Raw genomic sequence first — 10,986 nt, forward strand, 5'->3', positions numbered from 1 at the left:
CACAACTATTTTTCAGCTTCTTTAAATTTAATTTTTTTTTTTGACAAAGACTATTCTGACAAAACCCCAACGCTAAACAAATGCGCATCACATAGCTATGAATGTGTGAGGAAATCAAATCTTGCACATGTATACAATCCTGCCATCCCCGTCCATCAATAGTCAATCATCTTGACATTCTTCCTCAACGTCTCTGGCAGCTCCTCCAAGCTCACGATGCCGTGCTTGACGCAGTCGCCCCAGAAGAAGAACGCCCGACTCTGTGTGTAGCTCAGGTAGTCAAACTCGTCGACACCCATCTCCGCCTCGGCCGCGTCGGCGACGTCCTGGGTGACGGGATTGTTGCCCTCATCCAGGCCCGGAATTTTGGCCTGGACGACGCCCCAAGCTACCCACATGGCACTGTTGGCGGTGCGCCAGAGGCGCGTCGATTCCATGAGCTCGCGGACGTGCGCGTCGCTCTGCTCCTCGCGGGCGCGCTCGGCTGCAGTCCAGCCGCCGGCGGGGGCGCGCGCGTCAAGCATAAACTCGACAATAGAGCTGCTCGAGGCGGTGGGCAGCAGAGCGGGCGGGGTGCTGGCGGTGGCCGATGCAGACCCTGCGCCGGCACCAGCGTTCGCTGCCGTATTGGCGGCCGTATTGGCGGCGTGGTCCTGAGGAAGCATGCGGGGGGTGCCAAGGGCGGGAAACTGCGGGCGGTGGTCGACATAGGCTTTAATGAAGCGGTGCTGCTCCTCGGGGGTTGGGTAGCGCTCGACGTTGCAGGCGTACGAGGTGACGGGGTCGTGATAGTTGTAGGCCCACTCGGTGAAGTGGTTGGCAAACTCCAGGCCGGGCGTGTTGGCAGCGGCGTACTCAAAGTCAATGACGATGAGTTGCTTGTGCTTGTTGGCGGCCTGGAGGAGCGGCGACTTTTCGTCGTCGGGACGGATGCGCAAAATGTTGCCGTATTGCGTCTAAAGGGGTGTTAGTTTACGCGGAGCAGGAAGAAGAAAGGGGTAGATAGTACTCACATCGGAATGAGCAAATACTAGGCTCTCACGGATTGCTTTTGCGCTCTTGTAGAAGCTGTCGAGGTAGGCTCTGAACTTGACGACGGCATCCAGGAATTGGGGCCAAGGTGCGCCGCAGACGTAGCCATTGGCTTTCCAGGCATGTACCACAGAGTTGGCGCGGGAGCCCTCTGGGACGTTGTGTAGGTCCTTGTCGAGAAACTGCACGATGCGGGCGACATTATCGAGCCATTGGTCCCAGTTCTTCCAGATGCCGGGGCCGCCATCTCGCTCCGACGGAAGCAGCTCGATGCCGTCGTGTAGCTCGCGCATTCGCTTGGCAATCTGGCGCGAGGTATCGGGCTCGCGCAGATCGCTCGGCCGCAGCGTAATAGCGTTAAAGTACTGCTCGAAGCGGCCATTCTTGAAAGTGCCGAGCAGGCGGGGGCCAATCTTCTTGCGGGCCAGGCGCTGGAGCACCTTGAGCTCGTTGTCACGGTCAATCAGGTGCTCGACCTGGGGGCCGTAGATGCGGAGAAGGAGCTTGGGGGGCATTTTCTTGCCCTCAATCTCGGGAATGTCGGTGGGCGGCGTGACGACGTAGACGGCGTTGGTGAGGGCGCCGCTGAGACGCTCGACCCAGATCCTGTGGCCGTCACCCAGAGGCACGCGACGCCACCCCTTCAGTCGCAGGGTGTGCGCGATGCGAATTATTTCATTCTTAAAGACCAGCCAGACTTTCTTTTCCTTGGCGACGCGGACAGCCGAGGCCTCGGGCTCTTCGTTGCTCAGGGCTGTGCCAGAATAGATTAGGGTTTTAGAGTTGTCGAGCCAGGCGTCACAGCTGGGGACGACAACATCGCTCTCGGCGTATTCCGTGTCTGAGGAGGCAGGCCGCAAGGAGCCGCGACGTTTGAGCTTGTGCCTGGGCGGGCGGGGGCTAAAGTGCGGGACGGTCGTCAGGCCCATGGACGACATGGAGTCTTCAATGATGCGCTGGAGGCGGTCGAGGGAGACATCGCTGCCCTGAGAGTCTACTGAATCAGAGCGCTCCCGTTGGGTCTGGGGTGCGGCTACGGCAGGCTTGACGTGGTCAGCATCGGGACCGCGGCTCTTGCGGCTGCTGTCGGGCGGCGAGTTGGAGGAGCGGCGTGGTTGGTGGTGGTGCAGGTGAGAGTGCTTCTTGCGGCTGGCGGCCTTGTGACGTTCATGTTCAAGCCAGTCGCTGACCTGTGCGAGCAGCTTCTCGCTGTAGTACTGGCAGTTGTTGTCCTGGCGAGAGGAGACGCGAGGTGGTTGAGAGGAGGTGGCGGAGCAGGAGGGGTCGTCGTGGGACCGCAGGCCGGGCGAGGGCTCACTAATGGAGGATCGCGACGAGGCGACGGGCTTGCCGCTCATGCGCTTGCTGTGGCCGACGCGAAAGAGCTTGGAGGACTGGCCTTGGTCGGGTTCGTCGACAAAGTATTCCTCGACGGGCTCGGCGATCTGGACAGCTGTTGTTGGTGGAGGAGAGCGGGTGTCAGCAAAGACGGCTCTGTAAAGACTGCGCCTGCCATGGCAGCTAGGACAGACACGTGCACATACCTTTCAAGGAGCCGCTGATGGGTGGCGTTCCGTCGCCTTCGTCGTCCACCTTGAGGGCAGAGCGGAGAGGCGCAGGGCCATTCGAAGGAAACTGTTCCGTCGACATGGCTAGGGAGGGAGGGCAGTCACAAGCCAAGCTGTATTAACGACTGCCAAGAATGGTATGGGCGGGTGGAAGCAAGTGTTGGATAGCAAAGCAAGATGGGGAGAGAGGGCAAAGTCAAGGAAGTTCAGTCGACCTACTCTGCTCGCAGCAGCTTGAGGAGGCAAGAAGCAGAATTGAGGCAAATGGATGCACGCGACAGGAGACCGAATATGTGGAAGGCGTGGTCCAAGAGGCGGACGGGGGGTAATAAGGCTGTGTCGCAGGCTTATCGTGGGCTAGTCGTGGGATGGATGGGCTAGGCTTAGTGGGGAGGAATACAGGGTTGCTCGACTAGCTCACGACAGTTGGAAGACAGACAAACAGGGCAGTTGGCCGACAGAGCTAAGGTACTCCGTAAGTAGTTAAGACGTGATAAATTATTAAGGTGTGCCCCACGACCAGAGTATGATAGCAGAGCATTGGTTTTGCTAGTCAGGCCAGTGGGCGGTGGATTTCAGTATTCAAATCAGGGGTTCTTTTCTTCTCTGCATTCCTTGTCGGCGCGAAAAGGCCGCCCCATTGAATTCGTCTATTGTCGCAGCATGGGCCATGCACCTTAGCCGCCGACTCGCGTCGATTTTGAACCTTGATTTTCACGACGTCTTTTTACGAGGCTGCCATAATCCGTACTCTACAATCAATTTCTCGTATTTCAGTCACTACTGTTCAAATATAAGAATGATCATGAGGACATCTATTTTAGCTGGGGGAGGACTGAGACTAGCGAAACGCCACACCAATAGAGAGGTAATTACAGGTCATCCACAGGCGCCACAGCGCTGTAAGCCCGTTGCGAGTCAACGCCGTTGCAGGCATTCTATGTGCAATTTCTGCTGCAATTCCTGCTGTAAGCCAATTGTGAATAGTTAGGTATTGATAATCCTCCCAAAAGCCGCCTCAGCCTCCGTCTCATATTTGGCCGCCACCGCGTCGTGGGCATTGATCCTTTTCCCTCATCAGCCCACTCACTTTTTTTTTTTTTTGCCAGCCAGTTACAGAATGACTTGTTTGGTTGGTTTTCCTACTCTCTTCACCAGTGTCTCACTCATCATCTCTTTTCGGCATAGCCATGCGTTGCCAAGCTACCTGCTCGTACTGCTCAGCCCAACATCTGCATCCTCGTGTGCCAGCTAGTCTGAATCAGGCCACGGCCACCATCTCATCCACCACAGGGGCCATCGTTTATCTCAGTCGCCAAGGATGAATTTCACACAAGATTTTCTGATAATCGAATCACGATATAAATCCGTCTCATCATACCAAGGAAAACAATTTCATTCTTCTCCCATCTTTTCCGTTTCTCACTTGTAATAAATCACAACGCATCAATCTTCGTTGCCATATACATGCAGATACATATACACCCCACACAACGCGGCTACGTTGGCCAAGTCTCAAACTCTACTCAAATCGTCTCAAGTAACTCCCCAGTAGCTTTACGCTTACAACTCACCCAGCTTGACAACCACATTCACGTTACACGACCCGGACAAAAAAGCCCCCCAAAAAAATAAAAGAAGCGACCAAAAAAACCAATGCTGAATAGCAACACCTGGTCTCGATCCAGGGACCTACGGGTTATGAGCCCGTCGCTCTTCCACTGAGCCATGTTGCTCATTACCTTATTGGTTGAAGGTGCACGACACAATGTGACTTATAAGCCTTCCCCTCGAGCCACGCTGACTCACAATGTGACTCTATGCACGATTGCAACAATACTCATTGTTTCTTCTTGGTTTCTTCTTCTTTATCTACTCTAAAGCATCGCCATTGGCCATAATACATTTCTACCGATGCGCCTCCTTCTCACTTGGACAGCAGCCACTCCCTCGACACATCCGCACCCTCGTTCCGCAGTGCCCACACCACCGCGTCCACCACGTCGTCCACCACCACCGTCGCTTGATACCGCGGCTCCGGCTCCGCCTTTGTAGGCTGAAATACGCCCGTACGCACCAGGATCGACTCCCACTGCGCGCCGTCCGGCGGCGTAAACTCGTTGGCCCCGCGAATGTCGCTCTCCGGATTGTCCCCGACCATGTACACCCTGCGCAGCGGCCGCCGCCTCTTCCTCTCACCCTCTGCCACGTCTTCTCCATGCAGCAGCCGATTGTGCGCGTACTCGTACGTGTGTCGCGACGGCTTTCCCAGCGCCTCATACCGCAGCGGCGCCGCGCCCTCCGTCACCGCCGCCCACACGCCCTTGAGCGCCTCCAGAAACGCCCCCGTGCCGAATCGGTTCACCGGGTATTCCGTCTTCCACACCAGGTCCAGGTTCGAGATCCAGAGGTCCGGCTGTCCGTCCTGCTGCCATCCGGCGTCGATGAGCGCCTTGTCGCCGTTCTTGGTCGAGATGGTGCCGAGATAGCCACGGTGCGAGACGAGCAGGTCGTGGATGACTTGGATGTCGAGCGACCAGTCCCGCGGGTCGTTCCACACCAGAATCTGGTCAATCTTGAGCGCATTCGACGGTATATCACGACTGTACGGGTCTGTGATGGCGGCAGCGCTCTTGCCGTCTGGTAGCGGCGAAACTTTCTTGTGGAGGCTGTCGCGAAGGTGAGCAAATGGGTAAATGTGTGGATTCGCAGCGAGCAGATCTGCCGGTGTCACTGCTCGCTCGAATCCATATCTTTCGAATAATCAGTCAGCAAATCTTCAAGTAAGAGCCCGAAACTATATCGAAAAGGACGCACTCTCTGGCCAGCTGCCTTGCTGTCTCAGGCTCCGATGCCGTCACCAACACCGTTCCGTTCTTTTTAACATCCTCGTCCCAGCCTCGCATGGGCGTATGCGACAGAATCACTCTGCCCTTCAGCACGTAGTCAGGATTCTCAAGGCCCAGCCGCTTCGCCAGCGAGGCTACCTTGGCATTCTCATGCGCGCCTCCGCCATTCGTCAAAAACACGTAGCGCAGTCCAAGCTGTCTAATTTTCTGCAACATCTCTCTAGCACCAGGAATACCTCGCTGTCCCTTGTACAGCACACCATCGATGCTAACGGGGCTAGTTAGTCACGGCGCGATACCGCCAGCACCGCTGGGTGAATGGACGTACTCAAACGCAAATGCAATATCCGCAAAGCCATGGTGAGTCTTGGCCCAGGCTTCGTCCATTGTCATTGCAGTTGAACCATCTTCTCTAGACGTTGCCTTCTCGCGTAATCTTGGCGCCGCGCTGCTGAAAGCCCGGCGCTGCGCCGTCCTGGTGAGGATGCATGCAGTCGGCGCGCCGGCGCGACATCGGACAACGTCGGCCCTCCCCAGCGACCGGCAACACGGCGTCAGACGCGTGACGAGCATTCGGCCGTGTGCCATTCTACCAAATTCTCCCGGCGGCTTTCAGTCGCCCTTGACCGTCTCCGGTATCGTTCGCAGACAAAATACGCGTGTGAGGATGCGAGTTGCAAGTTGGTGAGACCTAGCCCGAGTGCCCTTGTTCAGGTAAAGTGGTGTCCGGCTCCACCAACCAGGAGCTACGGCCGTTCTCGTGTCACAACCTAGGATTGAAACAATGCGATTGTTCTCATGTGAATATAATGATGTTATTTTGCAGCGATTTTTGAAGCTGTGACGTCTTTCATTTACCTAGCGCGGCAATCGTAATATGACTAACACCTTGCTCAAACGCCCCGGCCTTGCCACGTTCAAGCTCAAATTGACTCCGTAAACGACAACGCGTAAACAATATGTGAATTCGTGGAGTTGTCTGCTGGTATGATTTCTCTGTTTTACAAGTTGAACAAGGGTAAAAAGCTACAGTAGTATACAATGCGTCCATACACATGGAAGCCTCGACCCCCTCCCTCTCTACCTCTTGGCCCAGTCCCTCATATGGTCCAGGATCAGCTTGGCGCCCTCGTCGGGCGAGTGCTGGCGGCCGAGCGCCTCGACAAAGTCGCCGTCGGGATCCATCAGATAGAAGTAGATGCTGTGGTCGACGAGGTAGTCCTGACCGGGCTTGACATTTTGCGGCGTGCTAAAGTAGACGCGGTACTTTTTGCACGTGTCCTTGATCTGGTCGTACGTGCCCGTCAGGCCGATAAATTCGGGATGAAACTCGGCCAGGTAGCCCTTGAGGGACGCGGGATCGTCACGCTCGGGGTCGCAGGTAATGAATATGGGCAGAAGGCTGTCGGGAGGCGCCTGTGTTTTGACTATTTCGAGCATGCGCGCCATCTTGTCGAGCTCTTCGGGGCAGATGTCGGGGCAGCGGGTGAACCCAAAGTAGACCTAGAGCGTCGCTTTGTCAATCGCTATCCATCTATACGTGGCAATTTGCCGTATCTTTGCATTTGCTCACCAATGCGTATTTGCCCTTCATCATCTCGCTGGTAAAGGGCTTGCCGTCATGGTCAATCAGCTCAAAGGGGCCTCCGACCAGCGGCTTGCCGACACCTTTGTTGGCCTCGGCGATTCTCTTGCGCTGCATGCGCTCCTTTTCGTGCTCGAAATACCAAAACAGGCCGCCGCAGGTAGCGACGAACAAAAGTCCGGCCTTCCAGGAAAATGGCTATAAAGTATTGCGACAGACTAGGTCAGCCTTTGTCCCATCACGTTGCAAGTGTTTGCCATTTATTTATTTGGGGTCCTTCATACCCCAGTGCTATGCCGGCTTTTGGCCTGCTCGACCGTGCTGTATTTTGTGCGCTTCTGCGTCATGGGAAGCCTCGCGCGCATGCTGGTGCTCGTGGCGGCGGCGGCGGCGGGCCGGGCGAGCTTGGCCTGCAGCGCGCTGCTGGAGAAGCAGCGCTGGCATTGCTGCGCGGAGCCTCGAGCGAGCACGTTGCGCATCACGGCCATGGATAATCTCGAATGCGCCATTGTCGTCGTCGTCGTCGTCGTCGTCACACTGTCGCGGGCGATGATGACAAACAGGGGATGGAGGAAGCTCAATGATCATGCTGATAAATTTGCTCAGTGATGGCCCCGAACATCTTCCGGAGGCTTGTTGCTCGCTGTGGCGCCACTTTGCACTGCGACCACCACGCGTTTTAGCGCAGGCGGCGACTGTGGCGCGCCCTGAGCATCGGTTCGCTCAGTGAAGGCTTCATCCATTCAACTCACAATAGGCTGGTGAGAATCTCTACGCCAAGATTTTTCATGGGTTTCTCATGAAACAAGCTGCATGCTATCGCCACGGCCAACTTGTGGAGAGTGCCGCCAGGAATCAAAGGGCATTGACTGTCCATTATGGAAAATCTGTACTCGGACGACTACCGCTTTGAGCCAGACGTATTCATCAAGAATGAATCGGCCGCTGCATCACCGCGCGCGGCGTCCTATACACCCATTCCGTCGACAGAGACTGCAGACATAACACCATCATCGACGCGCGCGTCACCACCCAAGAAAAAGGGCACTGCGGCCACCGTCAAGAAAGCCCCTAAGCGGCCCAAGTCAACGCTTCCAAAGAAGCGTAGAAAGCCCAAGACCGGCACCGACGACGGCTCGGCCGCCGACGATGACTCGGACAATGGGCCCTACTGCTTGTGTCAGGGTCCCGACGACCACCGCTGGATGATTTGCTGCGAGGGATGCGATGACTGGTTCCATGGCGAGTGTATCAACCTGAGCAAGGAGGTCGGGGAGAATCTCATCGAAAAGTTCATCTGTCCACGCTGCACGACCAAGCAGTTCCGGTCCATATACAAAAAGAGCTGCAGCATGGGCGCCTGCAAAAAGGCCGCCCGCCTGCGCCAGAGCCCGCCCAGCTACTTTTGCTCCAACGAGCACGCGCAGGCCTGGTGGGAGCGCCTCGTCGCCAGACTGCCCAAGGCGGCCAAGGGGGGCAGCAGTTTGACGGACCAATTATCCCAAGAGGAGTTCATGGCGCTTTTGTCTAGCGGACTGGCGACTGTGGACGAGAATGGATTCTGGACCATGACAGCGGCGCCATTCGCTACTGACCATAGTAAAGGAGACGAAATTGGTACGTTCGATTCCCGTTTCTGTATCCGTAACACTCAAGTTAACAAATCTCCGCCGCAGACAACAGCCTAGACTCGATTCTCAGCGAAGAGGAGAGAAGCTACGTCGAGCAAGCCGCCAACACGCGGCAGCAGCTCGAGGCCGAGACGCTGCTGTGCCACAAAATGCTCACGCTCATCGAGATGGCGCAGGAACGCCGTCGCGCCGCCATCGCCGCGGGCCGCCTTGGCGATGATATGTGCGGCTACGACCAGCGCCTCGACACCATCTCAGCGCGCGACGCCTTTGCCGCCTACGCGCGGTCCCCCGAGGGCGCAGCGACCCTGGCGCCAGACGGCAGCCTTGACGACCCGCTGGGCGACGGCGACCCCGTCCGCGGCATGTGCGAGCGCAAGCGATGCAAGACGCACAGTGGCTGGCAAAAGGCCCTCGCCCTCGGCATCCGCCACCAGATTCGCGAAATGGCCGCCCAGTCCGAGGCCGAGGAGGCCGCCGAGCGCATCGTTCGCCAGGCGGCGGCCGAACGCTGGAAGAGGAAGCAGTCGGAGAAGAACTGGGTTGAGATCCTCGACGAGTGAATGAAGCGGCATGTGGTAGAAGCAAAGGAGTATGGCACAGCTTTGCTCAAGGCAGGTTCGGTATGGCGTTATAGGGTTGGCAGTTTCCATGTTAGCTGGGCGTTCGGTGGTCACTGGTCAGTACGGATGTTTTCCATCGTGCGGAACGATTCAGTTTTAGAAAAAATTAGTCGGGAATGATCCATTAGAAGCTATCTCGTAAAACACCGGTTCCGCAATATGCTCCTTGGAGCTCTCGACGACTGCTGCACGACACAATTTTTACTCCATTACATCATCTGAAACTTCATTCTCTCCTCTTTAGTGCCCTCCTTACTATACCAACCCTTTTTAACCATGTATAGCGCTGCGTGCTTCTTTCCATTAGTCCAATCAAGGTACATGCCGAGCACCGGCGCAGGTAGGATGAGCTCGCAGCAAGGTGTCGCCCGGTGCAGCACCGTCTCATCATCGGCATTGGCATGGGAGAGGAGAGTGTCGGCGTCTTCGTGAACCAGAGACAGTAGAATATATGGAGAGTGTTGTGAAGAACGGGTGATGGGAAGTCGGCAGGGTTGCAATAATCACTGGCATGTTAGTCAATATACCCAGCACGACCAAGATAAGGCCTGTTGTCCAAATGTGACGCTATGAATGCAGTTAGTCCACATAGTTGAACAGAAGACTGAAAAGTATTATGAAATGGAGACGATCTTATGTTGCAGTAAAGCTCCCTCCCATGTGGCTACAGAGACAACTCATTTAATGGTAGCGGACATGGGCAACAACTTCGACCTCTAGCTCCCGCGGACTTTCGGCCTTGCACTGATACAGTATCAAAATGAATGAGAGAGAAACTGATATTTCAACATTCTGTTTGATTTCTACCAACTATCATTTACAAGTTCGTCAACGCCCACGACACTGTTTTCTATGATGGCGTGTGTATTGTGACTGGCACGGCAATCACCACTTGAGATAAATAGTTGGTGAATTAGTAAACGAGGAAAAGAAACGACGTAAAGGTCAGATCGACAGCTCAATAGCCATCGTTACAAATACCAATATTTGCATGTAGAGTCATAGGGGAGCCACTGAGCATATCAGGACTGGCAGTCTCCGCGGTACCAGTGGATTGCAGCATTTTACAGTGACAAACCTTGTACCTCGAGAGCGCATCACCCCAATGAGGGGCAATTAGAAAAAAAAGTTCAACCCCACCACCATCGAGAAAAGTGATTATCAAGCATCCAAGCTTCTCATCAGCTTCGCTCTGGTGACTTCCATCTCCAAACCACCCCGCCACCTGGGATATATTACTGGACTCTTTTCCAAAAAATCCAGACTTCCTCTTCGTGTTCCTCCTTCTCTCTTGTCTTCTGATTCTTTCCGCTCTTCTCTTAGCGTTTTTTTTTTTGTTTCGTTTTCGTCCCGTCTCCCTACAACCACACAAGATGCCGTCCGACACACCTGAGCAGCAGCAGCAGCAGCAGCAGCAGCAGCCGCCTCACCCCGACGACGACCTCGACGTTCTCGCCGCCGACGACGCTGCCGAGGAATTCGCCGACGACGACAATGACATGGCCATGGACTCTGACGACGACCAGGAGCTCCTCCTCGCCAACGACGCCATTGCCTACTTTGACGAGCCGCAAGATTCCCTCTTTGCCATTGCCCAGCACCCCGCGCACCCGTCCCTCGTCGCCGTCGGCGGCTCCGCCGGTGCGCAAGACGACGCGCCGGGCGCCGGCTGGGTCGTCGACACGTCCGCCGCCCCGA

At 55.9% G+C, this 10,986-nt stretch overlaps 5 protein-coding genes across 5 annotated transcripts in view; 2 read left to right on the forward strand and 3 right to left on the reverse strand.

Moving 5' to 3' along the window:
* Positions 1-155: 155 nt before the first annotated feature.
* BBA_05567 (choline kinase) lies at positions 156-2,682 on the reverse strand (the record flags this gene model as incomplete). Its single annotated transcript, XM_008600664.1, has 3 exons — positions 156-956; positions 1,014-2,485; positions 2,577-2,682. 3 exons carry the CDS (start codon positions 2,680-2,682, stop codon positions 156-158), a joined length of 2,379 nt encoding a protein of 792 aa, XP_008598886.1.
* Positions 2,683-4,527: 1,845 nt separating this feature from the next.
* On the reverse strand, positions 4,528-5,836 carry BBA_05568 (HAD superfamily hydrolase; the record flags this gene model as incomplete). Its single annotated transcript, XM_008600665.1, has 3 exons — positions 4,528-5,353; positions 5,418-5,717; positions 5,778-5,836. The coding sequence occupies 3 exons, from the start codon at positions 5,834-5,836 to the stop codon at positions 4,528-4,530; spliced, it is 1,185 nt and encodes a 394-aa protein (XP_008598887.1).
* Positions 5,837-6,529: 693 nt separating this feature from the next.
* BBA_05569 (protein sco1) lies at positions 6,530-7,543 on the reverse strand (the record flags this gene model as incomplete). The annotated part of the gene is made up of 3 exons (XM_008600666.1): positions 6,530-6,952; positions 7,023-7,232; positions 7,319-7,543. The coding sequence occupies 3 exons, from the start codon at positions 7,541-7,543 to the stop codon at positions 6,530-6,532; spliced, it is 858 nt and encodes a 285-aa protein (XP_008598888.1).
* Positions 7,544-7,912: 369 nt separating this feature from the next.
* BBA_05570 (PHD-finger domain-containing protein) lies at positions 7,913-9,228 on the forward strand (the record flags this gene model as incomplete). The annotated part of the gene is made up of 2 exons (XM_008600667.1): positions 7,913-8,651; positions 8,711-9,228. 2 exons carry the CDS (start codon positions 7,913-7,915, stop codon positions 9,226-9,228), a joined length of 1,257 nt encoding a protein of 418 aa, XP_008598889.1.
* Positions 9,229-10,661: 1,433 nt separating this feature from the next.
* Positions 10,662-10,986, forward strand: part of BBA_05571 (60S ribosome biogenesis protein Sqt1) — a gene marked incomplete at both ends in the record, with an annotated part of 1,610 nt that continues 1,285 nt past the window's right edge. Inside the window, one exon of the mRNA XM_008600668.1 lies at positions 10,662-10,929. Within this exon, the coding sequence (XP_008598890.1) occupies positions 10,662-10,929 (268 nt within the window). The remainder of the gene's footprint in view (positions 10,930-10,986) is intronic.

The sequence above is a fragment of the Beauveria bassiana genome (genome assembly GCF_000280675.1).
Source record: "Beauveria bassiana ARSEF 2860 unplaced genomic scaffold BBA_S00014, whole genome shotgun sequence".
Taxonomy (NCBI): domain Eukaryota; kingdom Fungi; phylum Ascomycota; class Sordariomycetes; order Hypocreales; family Cordycipitaceae; genus Beauveria; species Beauveria bassiana.